Source organism: Equus przewalskii, chromosome 6 (genome assembly GCF_037783145.1).
Source record: "Equus przewalskii isolate Varuska chromosome 6, EquPr2, whole genome shotgun sequence".
NCBI lineage: Eukaryota > Metazoa > Chordata > Mammalia > Perissodactyla > Equidae > Equus > Equus przewalskii.
In genome coordinates this window covers 77,978,593-77,997,202 of record NC_091836.1, presented here as the reverse complement: position 1 = coordinate 77,997,202, position 18,610 = coordinate 77,978,593, and the positions used below count along the sequence as shown (strand labels likewise).

At 54.6% G+C, this 18,610-nt stretch overlaps 1 protein-coding gene across 4 annotated transcripts in view; it reads left to right on the top strand.

Moving 5' to 3' along the window:
- Nucleotides 1–382: 382 nt before the first annotated feature.
- Nucleotides 383–18,610, top strand: part of LMO1 (LIM domain only 1) — a 41,393-nt gene continuing 23,165 nt past the window's right edge. The window contains exons 1-2 of one of the 4 annotated variants that reach the window (XM_070624287.1): nt 486–627; nt 5,064–5,323. In XM_070624287.1, coding sequence (XP_070480388.1) covers nt 5,299–5,323 — 25 coding nt within the window. In that variant the 5' untranslated portion in view covers nt 486–627; nt 5,064–5,298. Of the gene's footprint in view, nt 628–4,706; nt 5,324–5,424; nt 5,832–18,610 lie in introns of those variants that run through there. The other 3 variants (XM_070624288.1, XM_008514260.2, XM_070624289.1) reach the window with 3 other exon arrangements.

Genomic DNA, 18,610 nt, shown 5'->3' with positions numbered 1-18,610 from the left:
ACACACACACCCGAGTCCCTCACACGCACACTCTCTGGCTGTGCTTTTGTGTTTTGTCAGAATTAATGAGAAAAGTTCCCGTGCCCTGCGGGTAATTAGTGTCCTTGGAGTTAAATAAGCTAATGGCGGGCACCTCTGGCCCAAGCAATTATGTTTGTGTATTGAATAATTGATTCAAAGGGGGGAAGGGCCGCTAATCAGATCTGAGCATAATGAATTGATTTAATTAACAGGGGAATCTGAGGGGCCCTGGGAAACGCAGGCTGCACTCGGCGGCGGCGGCGAGCACGGCCCGCGCGGAGTGCACGGCGCGCGGCGGCGGCGGCGGCGGCGGCGGCTCCGGCTCCGGCCCGGCCCGGGCAGCGGCGGCTCGCGCGGCTCGGCGATTCCGGCCCCGGGCGCGCCCGCCCTCCCTCCCGCGCTCCCTGCCCGCGGGCCTGAGCTCCGGCGCCCGTCCTGCCGTCCGCCCCGGTCCGCGCCGCCGCTCTCGGGGCGCGCAGCCCACGCGGGGCCGGCCGGAGCAGCGCAGGCGGGCGGCGGCGGAGTCGGAGCCGCGCGCCCCTCCGCGTCCTCGGCCCGGGCCGGGCTGGAGCCGCCGGGGGACCATGGTGCTGGACCAGGAGGACGGTAGGTGCCGGGGCCGCGGGGAGCGGGGGGCGCACGGCAGGGGCGGCGGCGGCGGCGCGGGCCCTGCCGAGGCCACCCCGCTCGCGGCGGCAGCGCCCCCCGCGCCGGCCCGGCCGCCTTCCCAGAAGCGCGGGGGCTGGGTGTCCGCGCGGGCGTGGGTGTCGGGGTGCCAGGCTCAGCCCCCAAGGTTCCTCGGCGGGATTAGAAAGTCACACCGGCCACCCCGAGCCCGCCAGCCCCGCACGCTCCTGCCGGGAACTTTCTCACAGGCGCTCGCCGCCTCGCAGGCGTAGGGAGCGCTGCTCCGACCCGCGCCCCGGCTTCCCCGCGGTGCCCCCTGCTCCCCATCTCCTGGGTGTCTGCGCGTCCCCCTTTCTGCACCCGACTGCGGAACCACTCCTCCAGGGGATGCCCAGAGAACCTGGGGGTGAGGGTGCAGACAAACAAGCATGGTCCTGGGGTCCCTCAGATCTGGAAGTTCATAGCTGCCAGATGGGTGACACTGCTTCACCCCTGGCAGGGCTGGGGAGGGCGCTCGCCATCAGTTCCCCCAGCCCAGCCCAGCCTGTCGGGAGGTGCCCCACTGGCTGGGGTGGGTGGATGGGTCATATATCTAAAATATCAGGGGCGGATTTACCTTGAAGCTAATGAAGTTTAAGCTTCAGAGTCCTTCAGTGTTAATTTTGTATTAGTTAGTAATCTTGTGTTCCCTTTCTTAAAGAGACCCCCCCCCCCCACAATTGCATAAGTCAGCTTGGCTCTCACAAAATGTGGACCCACCCCTGGGGCCAACTCACACCCTTCCCATTCTAACTGCCAGTCTCTCAGGAGAACTCACAGCCCTGCTGGCCCATGGGCCGTCCCCAGGGCCTAGTGCAGATCCCTGGTGCCTGGGAGATGAGCCCTGAGGCAGGAGGCTGGGAAATTTGGAGCTGGGAGGCAACTGCTGGTCTGCAGGGAAGGGTCTGGCTGCCTCTTCTTTCTCTCTCTGGCCCCTAGCTCCTTGTCCCACCCCACCACCTCCCACTATGGTGATCAACTGTCCTGGTTTGCACAGGACCACCTGGTTTTAGCACCGAAAATCCTGCATCCTGGGAAATCCCTCAGTCACAGGGCAGACCAGGACAGTTGGTCAGCCTACACCCACAACCTTCTCAGGCTGTTATGCGGGGTGGGTTGGCCTTCATCAAAGGGATGGGGGAAACTTGTTTTCTGGGGTGCAGATATGGCCTAGGCCTCCGCAAAGCCTAACAAATGGTCACTGCAGCTTCCTGGAAGTCTGTTCAGGGCTCCCAGAACCCAAAGAGGAAAAGTTTGCCGACTGTGCCTTCTCCACTCTAGCTGGTTGCAAATTCCTGTGTGTGGGCTGTGTTTGTGTGAGAAAGGGGCTGGGCAGGGCATCTGAACTTGGCCAGCAGGTACCCTGATTGGACTGCAAAGTCTGTAGGTTCACTCTGTCCTGTCAACTGTGGTGGCCACAGGAAAGGAGCCCTTGTCACTCTGAACACCTCTCTGAGTGTCACCAGTGAGGCCAGCTTGTAACCCCGTTTTGGAGACAGCTGCATTGTGTTGGGAGCAGGGCCCTCGGGCTGAGGCACATCTGATGGCCTCCTCGCAAGAGTTCTGGAATATCTGGTCTACCCAGGCCCTCGGGCACCGAGTCTGCCCCCCCAACCCCAATGCAAGAACCCTTCCTCAGGACTTTCCTGCCAGGTGCAGCGACAAGCTGCTAGGACCTGCCCAAAACTTTGTAAAGCAGCCAGGAGCACCCTCTATCTCACCGTAACCTTAGGGGCTCATCAACTGGCCTCCGTCTGCCGTCCCCAGAGGCGTTTCAAGGGCATTTGGGAGCACTCTTGGCAGTGTCAAAGTGATAGTACAGGCTCATCACTTGTGGAATGTGTTGGGTGCACACTACCTCCCCCAGCCCCAGGACATCTGAGGATTCCACCCTGGTGTTGTGGGCCTGCCCCTGGGCCTAGAGGCAGCTTGGGTGGGAGTGAGCATGGGCCCGGGACTTACCTGCCTGCCCAGCTATTACCCAGGAGCTGAGAGGGAGGCCGCTGATGAGAGGCTCATGTCTGGCTCTGTCAACCCAGCAGGCCCCTTCCTGGCTGGGAGCTCAAGTCACCCAAACCCTCCAAGGTTTGCTGGGTGGCTCCGTAAGCCAGAAGGCCTCCATGGAGGCCCTTCTCCAGACCAACATAGGAGCTCAAAGCTCACAACTGGGGGTGCAGAGAGAGCCGCCTGTGGACGCAAGCAGCCCTTCACACACAGCGCCAGTCCTCTGCTGACATGCCTGCGTCACTTCTGCAGCCCCTTCCTCAGCACCCCAGGCCCACTGTAGTCCCTGGGTTGGGGCCCCTGATTCCCCAAAGGGATGCCAGTGGTGTGGCTGCTAATTGGATACCTAGGAGGCTGCGGAGACCTGGTGTTGGGACAAAGAGTCCCAAGTACCACACATAGATAAGAGAGTAGGAAAGTGGTCCCAGCTAGTCAGTCCTGATTTGTGGGTCAGGGCCAGACCTGGAGGTGAGGAGGAGCAGCCTGCAGGTCAGGAGCAAAAGTGCAGCCCTTGAGGAGTGAATGCCTCCGGGTAGCACCAAGGTGTCTGCAGCAAGAAGCTACCCCTTGCCAGCCTGTCAGGCCCGCTGCTTGCTACACTGTCTGGCCCCCAGCTCAGGCTGGGGGGAGGGGCTGGCACTAAATGTGCCAGTGGCAGCAGTGCCAAAGGCTCCCGGGACCCTCAGGGTATGGCTCTGGCTGCAGTGGCAGGGGAGAGATCAAGCTCACAGTCCTGAGGGCTGATGATTCTGACCAAAATGATATCTTTAACATCAAATATACTCAAGGACTATTAGGATTAAGTATTCAAGATGAAGGGGAAAGCGAAACCCTCTGAGCTGCAGATGAGGCATCTCATTAGAGGCAGCCTCTCTTCTGTTTTCTCAAAGGCTGACTTCCCTGCCTGGGACAGAGGAAGATGGGCTGCAGCACCCTCCCCCATGCCCCACTCTCTTCAAGTACCCTGCACTGGGGTCTCCAGGGCTTAAGGGGCCTGGCCTGGGCTCCAGGTCTCCTTTGTACCCAATAACCCCCCCCCCCCATTATCTACATTCACATGCGTTATCTCATCTGATCCCCACAACAAGGTCTCCCACCTCACAAACAGGGAAACTGAGGTCCAGAGAGAGAAATTGACTTCTAAGGTCCACTGTTGGTAATAGGCATAGTTGGGATGAAATCCCAACTGGTGGTCCTTTGGCCTCAGCTTCAGCTTCCTTCTCCCTGCTTGGGTCTAGTCCTCAGAAGTGATTGGCAGTGTTGAGCCTCTGACACGTCTGTCTGGAGCCCTCCTTGGACCAGAGAAAAGCCATTAAGATTTCCATCACATCCTGGAACTCTGTACTGTCAAGACAAAAAGCTCTTGGTATTTGAGTGGGCTTCCTGGACTAGGCAGACGAGGCTCCAGCCCTAGGGCTCTGGAGAGAAGCAGGGTTCAAGAGGAGAGGAGATGGACACTGTCTCCCTTCCTGCCTCCAGATTCACAGAGCAAGAATTATCAACTCTGTAATAGCAGGAATCTTTGTTTGGTTCACTGCTGAATCCCCAGTGCCTTAGAATAGTGCTTGTTGCATAATACGTGCTCAGTAAATAGTTGCGGAATGAGAAAAGTCTTCGAGGCCATGCTGTGCTTGCTCAGAGAGAAGCTGAGACAGGATCCCACTCCCTATGGAATCGGGATGCTCTTGGGAGACTGCAGGGGTCAGGGTGGTGGTATAAGACTCACGGTGGGAGAGGTGGTGCCCTGCAGAGGGTTAACTTTGCCAAACAATCCAGGAAGTAACCAGAAACCCCGAGGAAGAGCAGGTAGGAAGGGAGGGTACAAAGTCAGAGAAAGATCGCCCAAGTGGGAGCGGGCCAGAAATCAAGGCAGAAGGGCTGGAAGTGACAGGCAGGGGTAGTCCACCAGTCAAATAACCAGGATGAGAACCCTGGGTCCTGAGCGGAGCCACACTCCGAGCTGGGGCCGAGAGGCCTCCAGGTGGCGCTGCAGAGCCGAGCAGCCGCGAGTTTCCACTCCCCATTAACCCGGGAGGGAGGGGGGCCTCGGGAAATGTGTGCATTTATTCAGTAGCAGGAGTGCAAACCTCATACATTGAGGGAGAAAGGCAGCGGGAGACGGCCGCCGAGATTCCCCCATCTCTTTGAATATAATTTTAGATTGAGATTCAGATTAAATCCGAGGGGAAAACACTTTATGAGGCTGAAAGCTGTGTCGTTGCCAGAGCCAGGGTTATGAGCTATCAAATGCAATTACATTAAGACAGATTATACTGGGCAAATTGAGCCATTTAGAAGGTGAGAATCAAAGAAACGGCTCTGATCCTCTCTTCCCCCTGCTATCTCCCTCTCTCTCTCTCTCTAAATTGCAGTTCGTAGTTCCTTGCAATCCTGAGGCACAAAAGTAGGTGAGACTGCTTTTGTATCTGCGAAGTGCTTCACTCCTGAATGTAATTCTAGCTGAGTGCAATCTAGGTTAAGAGCCGGACAAGCGGGTAATTAGAGCCTGCTCGCTGCCAGAGGACCGGCCGCCCCGCCGAAGCGCGCCCGGAGTCGGCGCCCTTCTCCCGGCCGAGTCAAGCTGCGGCTGGACACGGAGCGCCCGAGATGATGGTGCTGGACAAGGAGGACGGTAGGTGGCGGGCGGGGGTCCCGACGCCCCGCACCCCCTCGCCCCCCGCCGCGGCGCGCGGGAACACACACGCCGGGACTCAGGCGCACACACGCCGGGCTGTGCTGGGCTTGCCAGGCGGGCGGCACGCAGGGGGCTGGGGCCGGGGCGAGGGGTTGGAGAGGTGAGTGAGCCCCTGGGACCGGACCGCGGGCCGGCGAACCGTGTGCCAGCCGTGTGATGCTCTGCCGGCCTGCGTGGAGGCTCTGGCCCCCTCCGATCTCGGCGCAGCGGCGGTTAGCGTAGAGCGTTTCGTCTTTGCGGCTGCTCCTCTCACCGCAGCCATCACTCGCGCCGGCCACGTAACCAGAGAGGCGCTGAACGCCGAGCAAATCAGTGGCTTCGGGAGAATCGGACTCCAGAGCTTGCGGCGAGCGGGCGCGCGGGAAGACAGCACTCGCCCGGGGTGCCCGGCAGGCGAGGGGAAGGCCGGCTGGACCGGGAGGCAGCTGTCTGCAAGCGTGACTCGGTGAGAGAGAGAGACGCCTCCTGTGCTGGCCCGCTGTCTCCCTGTCTCCTGGGCACGGAGGCGGGAGTTTGGCCCAGAGGAAGAAAGTGGCTCTCTACCAGCCAGTGGCACTCGTGCGGAGCGGCCCGCGACAGTGGCATGAACCTGCCGTGGTCAAGAGTCTCAGTGCGCCTCAGAGGTCAGAACAGAGGGGCCCATGCTTGCTGGGGGCCACTAGCAAGTGGTCTCACATGCCCCCAAGGCTTCCTGCCTGGGAGTGCCCTGCCCTAAGTGCCCTGGTATGTGCAGGAGGGTGTGCGCAGACCTTTAAGGGTAAAACCAAGCCGGTGCCAGGTGACCAGAGAGCAGCCCCCAGGGTTAAGACAGTGGCCATTCCCTGGCTGTCCCAGGCCCTCCTGACTTGTAGGTAAGCGTTGCCTGGCTTGTTAGAGTTGTAGAGACATGTGTTTGTAATTTTTGGCACCTGTACTGCCACTTGCGACCCACTGATAAGGAACCGAGAAGGTGGGTTTTCTGTGACTCAGTGGGAATCCTCTTAGCATGACTGTGGTGGCCATCCTTTGACATGCTACTAGTGTGTTTCTGCTGGGCCTGTGCCCTCTGCCCACCAGGTCGGTGGTGTTCTTGACATCGTCACTTGGTGAAAATTTGAAGTTAAGTGACTTGCTCAAGGTCACACCGGATGTTCACTTTGCTGCTCCCACGTGCTGATGCCCCTGACCTCCCCACCACTGTCTGAGACTTCCAGCAGGCAGGGGCACTTAAAGTGTGTGGCCTGGGGGTGGCATGTAGGGGAGCCCTGTGGCGGGCAGCCCTTGAAGGCCGTTTCTCGGCATGTGTGTAGTAAGAGAGGAAGGGGCACTGAATGCTTCTGGGCAAAAGAATCCATTTGCCAGGGTCTGGCTGGGCTGTGAGACCCGTCCTCAGTACATTCTTTTCTCTTCATGGACCCCTCCCCTGAAGCCCTGTACGGGCCGTCGGAGGACTGGGCTGGTGCAGGTGTATATGGAATGAAACGGGGAAGAGATCTGGGGTCCAGCCATACAAGGAGGGAGGAGGCCTTGATTCCACTTCTTGCATCACTAACTCCCTGTGTTATCTCGGACCAGTCACGGCCATCTCTAGACTTTATTTTCCCTCTCGGTAAAATGAGGGGCTTGGAGAAACCAGTGCAGAGGGCCCTTGCTTGGTGTCTGGCGTGCTCTCACTATGGGGAGCACGTGGAAATCAGGGTATGTCTGTAGCTGAGGTTATTTGGTATGCTTGGCTTGCCGTGCCCAAGCCAGAATCCAGAAGACCCAGGCGCTGTACGTGGGAGGCCTCAGGCAGGGAGACTGGTGTCATGCTGACAAGATGACCCATAACTACCACCTAGGGTCTTGGGGCTAGTGCTCCGTGCAGGCACCCCAGAGTGCCTTGGCTTCTTTCACGTGCACCCTGAATGGGAATGGATCTCTGGAGGTCATTTGAGCCAGTCTCCTGCCTCCAGCCTCCAGTGTAGCTCAACTGCCCTGGGCATGTGTGTTTCCCCTCATCTCCAGCAGACCTGCAGAGGAGAGCTCATGGTGACCGTCAGTCCCCCACCCTGTCCAGTCTAAACAATATGGTGCCTACTACCGCTGATGTCGCTGAGCTCTGGGACTCGTGACAGCACAAGGAATGTAGCTGGCTGGGGCCCTAAGGAGCCCATTGGACTCTTGTCCTATCCAGCCTAGAGCTGTCCTCCAAAAACAACCTTTCTGTTCGTAAATCCACTCTCCACTCCCCATTAGAGTCTGGCCTATCCTGGTTCTAGGAAACCTTGAAGGTGGCACCTTCCGCTGGAGGAGGTAGAAAGGCTCTGGACCCGCTCACCTGTCCCTCCAAACCAGCTGCCTAGTTTGTTCCTAGCACTTATGCCCTCCTGCAGGTGGTGATCTGAGCTGGGTGGCAGCATTGACCCCCAGGGCCCCCAAGGAGTGTGTCCCTCAGGGCTATGGCACTGCACCCTTTGTCTGGCTGCAGCAGGGACCTGGGCTCCTATTAACCACCCCCAACGCCTTTTCTGCACCTGACAGCATCTTATTGGAAGAGGCTGGCGCTCTTCTGGTGGAAGTCGGGTCTGCTGGCCGCCAAGGACCAAAGCTCTTGCTCTGCTGGGCTGCAGGGCTTTCATGTTGCTCTTCTGAAAGATAATAAAATATCAATCGCTTTGCCGTAGCAACGGGTTTAAGAGACTTTCTGAAGTATTGAATCGTCAGAAAATTTTTTTTTTTTTTTTTTGCTTTTAAGCACAGTGCATTATTAATAAAGTAATCCATTAGGTCGAGCAGTGAAGGGCCACCACAGAGAGGAAAGATCTGTTTTGCAAACAGTTAAACTTCGGGTTTTAAGATTAATTGCTTTCATTTGGACGCTTGCTCTTGGCCTAGCCTTCTCCACTTTACTGGAACTCAGGGTCCGGGCTTTCTAAATGCCGTCGGGCCTGCCTGTCAGCAAAGGGAGCCCAGCTCCCACTTTCCCTGAGGAACGGCCCTTCTTCCGCTGGCACGTCCACTTGGGCTGGCACTAGGCTGTGGCCTTTCCAGGGAGGTGTGTAGTCCCCAGGGAGCAAAGGGAGCTCCTGCCCTGAGCCCTGAGAGTCAAATTAGCCCTCAGGCTGTTGGAGAAGAGCCCCCAAGCAGGGGCAGACAGCAGAGGGTCCAGCAGCCCCAAGAACAGTGAGAACCTTGGGTTGTGACGGACCGAGCAGGAGAGGATGCTGAGGGCACTCCTTTGGGGGTGCCTGGGTGTCCCCAGATGCATGCTGGAAAAGGGCATGTCTGAGCATAAGCTGCCTCTGCAAAGGCCCAGCAGGAAGGCTGGGGTGACACAGGAAGCAGCAGGCAGGTTGTAGAACTAAACGCCAGACATGATTCCTGGAGCATTTTTAATAAGTAAAAATGCCTAAGGAGAGTGGAGCTGGACTGAGGAGGACCAGACAGCAGGTCTTCAATTGTTAATGACCCCTTTGAGCACGGCCTCCACAGCTGACTTGGTTGATCCAAGAGGGCAGGCTCTTGGCTGTACTTGGGTACTGACCAGCCCTTGCCCAGCCGCCAGCAGGACCTCCTGAGATATCCCACCGTGCTCTGGACCACAGGGAGTCCTGGGGGGGCCTCTCCTGCCAGAGTGTGGCCAGGACCTTCTCGGCCCTGGAGATGGAGGCAGGGAGTGGGCCCTGATGCTGGTCCACAACAGAGACCCCGGCCTGTTGGCAGGAAGGTAGAGCCCAGCAGGCACCGCTGTCTGCTAAGGACTGGTAAAGGCCTTGTGAGGCTGACCGGGTGGGGACCCAGCCTGCTACTCACCCGGTGCCTAGAAGAGGAGGCTCTGCATCTGCACCTACCATGCCAACCCCTGCAGCAGCCACCTCCTCACTGCCGGGAATGAGGCATCCCAAATCCCGAGCTGCACATATAGCCACTTGTGCTTTCTGCCCAAATTCAGCCAGGCAGAGAGTCTGTAAAGATGGGTCTCCCCCAACCCCTCCCGGAGCCTTGGGTAAAGAAGCAGGTGCTTTCTCTGTTCCCTGCTCTTCCATACATTTGCCCACACAGAGCACTAAGGGGGACAGGGAAACAACATAAATTGGTCTGTCGTCCGGAATCCATGTCTCGCTAATGTACCCAGATTAACTCAACTGTAAATTGTCTCCTTGGATAGCGGTGTCTTGCTAAAAGTTTCCCATATGATTCATGATTTGGATTGCTTTTAACGGCTATTGGCTAAGCAAGCCGGTGACTGTACAAGGTGATGCAATTGGCATTAGCGAGGGGAGGCACGGGAGCGTGTAATGCAGTCAATACTGCATTAACTACTGATGCCCAATTACAGGGAGTAGGAGAGAGCCTTTCAGGAGCATTAGGACTCGGGGAAGCTGAGATCACTGGCTGCTGCTCGCCTAAAAGCTTCACCCTTTGTGTGCCGGGGTTCGGCGCTGTCGTGGCCCCTCACTTGGCCTCTGTGGCTGAGGGAGCTGACTTTCTCTCTTGCCGTCTCTCTTACTCTCTCTGAACATGTCCCACAAAGATGCTTTTAGCACATGGAAATATGCATTTTCCTAGAGCTGAGGCCTGCCTCTCATCCCTCCTGAGAATTGATTCTCCATCCCACCCTATGTCCCAGAGTCAGAGGAGGTGGCTGCCCCACCCACTTCCATTTAAGGAGCCTCTGAGCAGACCTCATTGGTGAGCAGGACCAAGAGGAGGTCTATTTTGGTCTCTCTCCCTTGGAACAGATGGATGATTTTTAGCGAACATGGGGGGCCAACCCTCATGGTCATGGGTGAAGGAGACATGAGGTTCAGATTTGGCGCAGCTGGGCTGCCGGCGCAAGGTTGCTGGAGTTGGGAAGTGGTGGTGGTTGGATGGATTGGGCCTTCTTTGAGCAGAAGACAGAGCTGGGGAGGTTGTTGGGGGTGTGGCCCAAGCCATGTTGGGGTCCTCAGCAGATGCAGGCCCCCTCTAGAACTATGTCCCACACAGGGCAGAGGCTGCCCACATGTAGCCAGGAGGCCAAGGCTGTTGTTCAGATCCATCTCCACGGGCCTCCCAGGAACCCCCTGGTCAGGGGCATTAGGAAGTTTGAAAGGAGTTAGGGAAGAAAGTAGAGGAAAGGGCATGGGTGCCCCAGTGTGTTAGGTACTGTTGGACTGACTGCCACATCTACCATCCTGCTAAGCTCTGCCGGTCCACTATGTCCACTGTGGTTTTGTATTCCCTGCCCACCCAACGTTGAGGTTGCTTTATCCCTATACTTTCTCATCTCTACAGTGACAATAACCACATCTAACTGGCTGGATTGTTATGGGGACTAAATGAGATCATGTCCATGTACACACTTGATAAACCAGGAAGCCTCCTGCCTGTGTGAAGCGACAGTGCTCTCTGCACAGCTACGGTATGATCTGAAATAGTCCTGTGCCCAGTTCAGTGCCTTGTTCACTGCTGGCCACTAGGCCCTCCCCCTGCCCCTTCCAGTTTATCCATCATGGCCATCGATCACCGCTGTCCAGGAGGCAGGCTGGCCTCCTGGCGGGTAGCATCAAGGGAAGAAGGCTCCAAGATCACTCTTTTGCAAGGCCTTCCATTTGTATGGCGGCAACTGAGACAACTGTTGTAGGGAGTTAGAGCCCAGAGCTTCAGCATCTTTTCATTCCGTGTCTCACTTTCATCCCCTCTCCCCTGTCCCCAAGGTGTGATAAGGATGGGTGGTAGAAAACCCTGATGAGGAAAAACATCAGCCGGACCAGCGCCATGTGCCTGGGACTCCCAGGCATGGCCGTGGCCAGCCTACTCACAGCCCAGGGGATGTGGTTCTGTCCTCAGGTGTTGATCCTCCTGGCTGGTGCTGATGGGTCCTAACCTAGCCTGGGCCTTCACGGACTGGAGAAGCCCTCGAGGTGCATATGGCACGTAGCCCATGCTGCCCGCCCACCCTGCATGGATTTGAAGGACGCTGAGTTCTGCAGGACATCCTCCCACCCTCAATCTTAACTCTTCATGGTGCTGCTAGAGTGAGTTTTCCTGGCAGGTCTGTACTCGAGATAGGACTACACCAGGGGCGTCAACTTGTACTGACTTCCACATCTCTTCCCAATGCTGAGTTCGGCAACATCACATTGGTAGCTTGAAATCAGCCATGATGGGAGTAGTAACACCATGGAAATTGGCAAACACTACAAATAGGGACTTCTCCCCAGAGAGCCAGTTATTACGTATTTATCAGCACACTACTGGGTTGCGTTCATCTGGAACTCTCCCATCCCACCTACCGTCTTTGTCCTGGTGCTCATTACAGCCAGATGACCCAGCCTCTGGTACCCTGGCATTCTGCCTGAGACCTGCAGCCATGCTAGGCTATGTGGGTCTAATATGTCCGCTCTGGTTCATGTTCCATGCAGACCTGGCATTGGCCTCCCCACCCTTGCTTGTGTTGTCCCCTTGTCTGGCACATCCTCTCCCCTTTAGTTGGTCTTGCAGGAGCCTACAAGTGACCAAAGCTTCTTACAGACCATTCCAGGCTGTGCTCGGAGTCACATCCACCCCACCTAGCAACAAGCTTGTCTCTCATTGGTTGGAGTGTGCTTATTTTGTGTTCTGTCTAAGCTGGGAGCCCACAGTGGCTGACACAACTAGGGGCACAATAAAAGAAGGTGATGGGAGAGAAGTGAGCAGGCTGGTCCAGGTCACAGGGGCAGATCAGGTCACTAGCTCCTACCTTCTGCCCCTTCCCAATTGGGCTTTCTTGAGTGGCCTACTGTCTTCAGGTGCAGCCTGCCAGCATGATTCAGGAGACCTGGGTTCTAGCCAGATCTGACTGCTAGGTGACTTCAGACAACTTACTGGGCCTTAATTTTCACATCTCTACAGTGGGAACAACACCTACTGGCAGGTAAGGTCCATGTATACACTTGATAAGCCAGGAAGCCTCCTGCCTGTGTGAAGTGGTGGTGCTCTCCATACAGTTACAGTATGGTCTCTGTGGCTTCAGCCCCTTGGTCTATAGGGTTCTTAAAAACACAATAACTATTGTTTTTCTGAACCCGTACTTAAAAGTGAGGCGTTGTGCTATGCATATGTATCAGCTAGTTACTGCTGCATAACCAACTACTCCACAACTCAGAGGCTTGACACAATAAGCGTCTATTTAGCTCTCGAATCTGTGGGTCAGTGGTTTAGGCTGGGCTGGGCTCAGCAGTTCTTTGGGTCTCGGCTCGCCTCATGCCTGGCAGATGGCTGATGGACTGGATGCTGGGGGTGGCAAGACTGCATGTCCCTCACCATCCAGCAGGCTCTTCCAGCTTGTTCTCATAGAGGACACAGATGCAGGGGAGAGAGTGGGAGCACACTAAAGGCTGCTTGAGGCCTAGGTTTGGCTCTGGAATATTGTCACCTCTGCCACATTCTATCGGCCAAAATAAATCAAGCCCAGCCCAAGTTCAAGGGGTGGGGAAACAGATTCTACCCTTGAAGGGAGGAGGTGAAAAGTCACATTGCAAAGGGCATGGATACTGGGAGGGGTAGAGAAGTGGGGCCATTTCTGTACTCAGTTGACCAAAGCATCTTCCGTGTATGATCTCATTTAATACCTTAACCACCTCAGGAAAAAGCTACTCGTATTATCCTCATTTTACAGACAAGAAAACTGCTGTACAAGGAGGCTGTGTAGTTGGCCGCGGGTTCCATAGCTCCCAAGTCCAGAGCTGGGCCGTGAACCCAGGCCGTCTGACGGCAGAGCGTGCTCTCCTTGTCTGCGCTCTGCAGGCTACCTGTTCCAGCTGGCAGACTTGGGGATGAGGGAGAAGACGCTCGGAGAGTTCTCAGGAGAGGGCGTGGAGCCAGCGAGGATGATTTGGGGGGATGATGAGGGAGTCTTGCTCTTGGGGCATTTTGTGGGACCTGCCCTTGGAGCCCTGGCCCATTCCTCCACGGGCAAGAGAGGCGGGCCACAAGAGGTCAGCCCCCACTGCCTTCTCCCACTTTTCCTCTCTGTCCTGCAAGCCACTGGACAGTTGGAAGGGGTGTGAAGCTCCGTGGTTACCAGGGCTGACTAAACCCGGGGCATGTATGCAGATGCAGCCAGGCGGGAATCAATTCATTGGTTAGCCCCTTTCCTCAAAACGGGATGGTAAGTGGGCTGGTGAGAGGCCTGGGTACATTCATAAACCAGCTGATTGAAAAGCAATATTTCAGATAAATACAAGCCAGCGATCTATCAGTGGTTGTAATAAAACCCAGGCTTCAGGCTGTGATTTTATTTTGAAATAATAAGAATTGCTTGATTCTTTTTACTTGAGTTACCATGGTAATTCCAGCGTGGAGCAGTGTTATATTGATTTAGAAAGTGGACAGTAATATTTCTTTTGTGTTATTCTGTTTCTAGGCCTTGATTTCTAATTTCCACTTGGAGATTACTTTTATAAATTTCTTAAGTCCTTCCACTTTTTTTTCCTCTCACAGTATAATTTTCCTCTCATACGCTGCTATGTTCTGAGCTTATTGGTTTCCTCTTATTTTAAATTAAACTTGCTGGTTTCAAATATTGAAATGACATCTTTGTCTCTGTCTGTACTTTGGTTTAGCAAAATATTACAGTCTGACGCTTTCTGCTTAATAATTTAAGGGAGGCATTCTGTCGGCCCTCACTGGGTGCTGATAACTTATGACTTAACCAACGTAGGCCTTAAACTCCTGACATTTTAATATTGTGTGGTGGGAGCGGCTGCCCCTCTGCTCTGAGTCTCAGTGGAGAAAAATCTGTGTGGTACCCCAGAAGGGAGTTTTAATAATTCAACTTTGCCAGTTGGTGTGATGACTTGATGGGGGAATGGGGGAGGCCCATTCTTCCCAGATAAGTGGGAGCTTCCTATGACCCATAGCCAGCACCCACTCCATCCTGTCTTTTCTTTCCCCTGAATCTTTTTTTTTTTTTTTTTTGGTGAGAAAGATTGTCCCTAAGCTAATATCTGTTGCCAATCTTCCTCTTTTTGCTTGAGGAAGATTATCACTGAGCTAACATCTGTGCCAATCTTCTCCTGTTTTGTATGTGGGACACCACCACAGCATGGTTTGATGAGCAGTGCGTAGGTCTGCACCAGGGATCCGAACCCACAAACCCTGGGCTGCTGACGTGGAGTGTGCAAACTTGACCACTGTGCCGCTGGGCCAACCCTCCCCTGAATCTTTAAAAACTCCAATTCCTAATCCCTGGTGATGGATTGTCCAGGAAGGATCATGTGGGGGCTGCCTTTGGGCATCATCAGAATGCTTGAACTCACCGTTTCTCATTTTCCTATTTGTCAAACAAGCGGAGCTAGCAGGGCGTTGAGTCAGACTTAGTTCAAATCCCATCTCTGCCACTTAGTAATTCTGAGTGGTAAATTTCAACAGTAACTCTAACTAGTCAACGCACGACCACTTTTGAGCTCTGTTGAGCCTTCCCTAGGCCGAGCTCTTGATGGTCTTATGGATGACTGATGTGCTTTCCCTGCCCTTCCTAGGGCTTTGGTGGGGAGCAGGGGAGAAGGTGGGAGTGGCTTTGGAACGCTTACTCTGCTCCCCAAGTGCCTGGGGTTCAGAGCCCTGGGAGGATTGCTCTTTGGGGAGGACCAGGGGCTGGGGCTCCATGAGGAGGTGCGTCAGCTCCACCCACTTTCCCCATCTACCCAGCACAGAGTGGGGGGCCTGGCTAGGGCAGGCTGGAGTGTGGGCCCTGTGCTTTGGGCTCCTCTCCTCACAGCACTCCATAGCCAGGACTGGGCTCCAGAGGGACGCTCACAACAACATGGAGTTGGGGCTGAGGTCTGTCTGCAGGGCCCCCTCTCTCTGGCCTGAGGAGAGGGCCCTCCTGTCCTGTGTGTGTGCCAGTGCAGTCGTGTGTTAGTCATCTATAGCTGCATAACAAATTATTTCACAGCTTAACAGCTTAAAACAACACCCATTTTTTAATCTCACAGTTTCCGCGGGTCAGGAGTCTGGGTCCGGCTTAGCTGGGTCCTCTGCTCAGCATCTCTCACAGACGATAATCAAGGTGTCAGCCAGGGCTGTGGTCCCATCTCAAGATCCATCTGGGGGAATGAGCTTTCAAGCTCACTCACTTGGTTGCTGGCAGGATTCAGTTCCTCATGGGCTGTTAGACCGAGGGCCTCCAATCCTCGCTGACTGTTGATCGGAGGCTGCCCTTGGTTCTGTGCCATGCGAGCCTCTCCTACACGGCCTCTTGCAAAAGTGTTTGCTAGCAAGCAGGAAGTCACAGCCTTTTATAAGATGTGACACATCTAATCACAGATGTGACATTCTATCATTTTTGCTGTATTTTCTTCCTTGGGAGCAAGTTACTAGTCCAGCTCACACACAAGGTAGTGAGAAGATTACACAGGACATGAATACCAGGAGAGAGAGGATCATTGGGCCTACGGAGGGAGGTTAGCCTCTGGCACAGCATCTCAGGCCCCTGGGGTCCAGCAATTTAGCTGCCCCCAGAGAGAATGAATCAACAGCTCCATCCCTGGGAGGCCCAGTGCCTCTGCTTTCTGGGTCACTTCACGCCAGGGAAGGCCACAGATGTCTCAAAGCCTTTCATTTCATCTTCACAGTACCCTTGGGAGGCTAGGAGGTCAAACACTAGCCCCATTTTGCAGAGGAGTAGGTTGTGCCCAGAGAGAGAAAGACACTTGGCTGGGATAGCCCAGCAAGTTGGTATGTGGCAGAGTTCAGATGAGAACCAGGCCTCTGCCTACCTTGAGCCTGGGGAGCTGGTGGCAAAGACACTCCCTGGCCCTCCCTGGCCCTGGTGATGAGAGGCGATGGCACTGATGGTAAACACACACATACACAGGGCCCAGGGCCAGGGCTGGATTCTTGTTTTCACAGATGGTAATTTTGCAGAGGCCATTAGGAACCTGCAAGGCAGCCGTCCATCACCGCAGGGCCTCTCTTCTCCCTCAGTGGTGACCGTACCCTCGAAGGAAGTGAAAGTGGTTCCTTCCTAAGTCAGCCTCCCGCAGCTGTAGCCCTGAGGGCCTCAACCCCTCAACCCCTGGTCATCTGTTGCCAGGCAAGGTGGAGGCGGTGTCTCTGAGGTGGCCTGGGCAGAGGCTGCTTCAGCAGCTCCTCGTGTGGGAGCAGGGCTGAAGGGGGCTCTCCCTGGGCTGGAGCCAGACCTCCTGCATCCACAGCCTGACTCTGCCACCAGCTCACAGCTTGTCCCTGGGCAGGCCCCTGCCTCCCTCTGGGTCTGCATTTCCCCATTTACATTCCAAGGGTCACTGGCTGCTTGACAAGACTGTTGGTGGGGAATGGGTGTGGTGAGGCCAAGGCCAGGAGAAAGAAACCACCTGATGAAGTAGAGATCCCAGGTGAGAGCATTTGTACACAACGCACCCCCCCCCCAGCCCCCACCCCCCACCCCCCCACACCCCCGCAACTTGCCCTTGCTATATTTGAATCCAGGTGGATGGTCCTGTCCCCAACTGTTCCCAGGCAGTCTCAACTAGAAGGCAGCAGGGACCCCTGGAGCAGGCCCAAAGCCTGGAGGCCAGTGAGCGGAAGTCACAGCCTCAGACCTTGGTCAATTACCTCAGAGAGGCCCTCAGAGAGGACCTTGGTCAATTACCTCCTTGTATGGGCAGGCGGGGAGGAAGAAACTAAGGCTCCAAGAAGCATCTGCTTCCTCTCTCAGCTGGGTGTCTCTGAGCTACTTTTGAGTAGACACATCTGGGGCCCAGCAGAGGCTGCATCCAACCTCAGATGCAACATCAGAGTTGCACCCATCTCTCTGCCTGTCAATCAGAGGCTCTCTTGCAGGCAACTGCTCTCATCCCAGCCAGAACCTGTTTGCCATCTGCAAGGTGTCTTGGCAGGGGCTTGGGCTCTGGTGGAGCAGAGGGCAGTGGGCAGGGCTCCCTCAGGCGCCAGGATCTGACCTGGTACTCAGCTCAAGTGCAGAGTGTGATGTGTTGACCTGCCTTTTTGCCCCAGTGATGTTTTCACACCACTCTTTGATCCTGAGAATGCTTTATCAGATCAGTGCTAAAATATGCCTTATATGTGAGAATAACATCTCATTAGTATTATTGAAAATGTAAAAAAAAAAAAAGATCCAGGAAAAAATGAAAATTGTTTGAAATAATGAACACAAAGCAAACTTGGCAACAGCTAAGACTGCACCTGGTAAAATATGTTATTGACTAAAAATTGACAGAGGACTCAAATCTTCCTGATAAAATTTAGATCTGCTGAAGTTGGCTGAGGAAATATTTTCTGGTAGAAATAATTACCACAAAAGAAATCTCAACAGTGGCCAAAGCTCTAGTTTGTAACATTTGATATGAGCCAAAAACTGATCACCAACCAAATAGTCACTTAAAAATTTAAAAATAATTGATCCCAATGAAAATAATTCCAATAAAATAAAATGGGGAAGGAGGAAGAAATGGTTTGACACTAGTGAATGGAGAATTGATCAAGGAGTGAAATTAATTTACTGAAGCTCATTAAGAACTACTTTCTTGATGAAAAGTCATCAGTGTTGTTATAATTCTTGTCAAAATATAGGTGTTAGGGCCTAGCGCCTAGTAGGAGATGCTGAGTAAGTTTGTTAAGTGACTAGTGAATGAATGAGCCAGTCAACAGGTGAAGGAGGTCGGGAGGGGCACAGAGAGAGTCATAAAGATCCCTTTGTCCCGGAGAGAGGACAGATTGACATTTTATTAAGATCATTTGGGCTACTCTGGAGTGTTTTCCAGCACCATTAAACAATTCTCCAATTCTCAGAGGTCACCGACTGGGTGTCCTACAAATTTAACTCCATTCTGACACTGTCTGCCCAGAGGTAGCATCACATGCCAGTGGTTAAAGGCTCAGTTCCACAAGACCGCCCCCACTTCAGAGGCCAATTGCACGTCCAGGTTGTCACTTGCACTTCTGAGTGACCTGCTATAAATGAGGGTTCCGACCATCCCCTCCTCAGGTTAGACAATGTGTGGAATGGCTCACAAAGCCCAGGGGAAACATTTACTTACATTTACCAGTTTATTATACAGGATACAGGTGAACGGCCAGTTGAAGAGGTATGTAGGACGAGGTCCAGAAGGGTCCTGAGCACAGGAGCTTCTGTCCCTGTGGAACTGGAGTGTGTCACCCTCCTGGCTAGTGGATGTGTTCACCCACCCAGAGCTCATCAAGTGTCATTCAAGACTTTTTATAGAGCTTCATCTCCAGCCACCTCCCTGCCTTTCCAGAGGCCAGTGGGAGGGT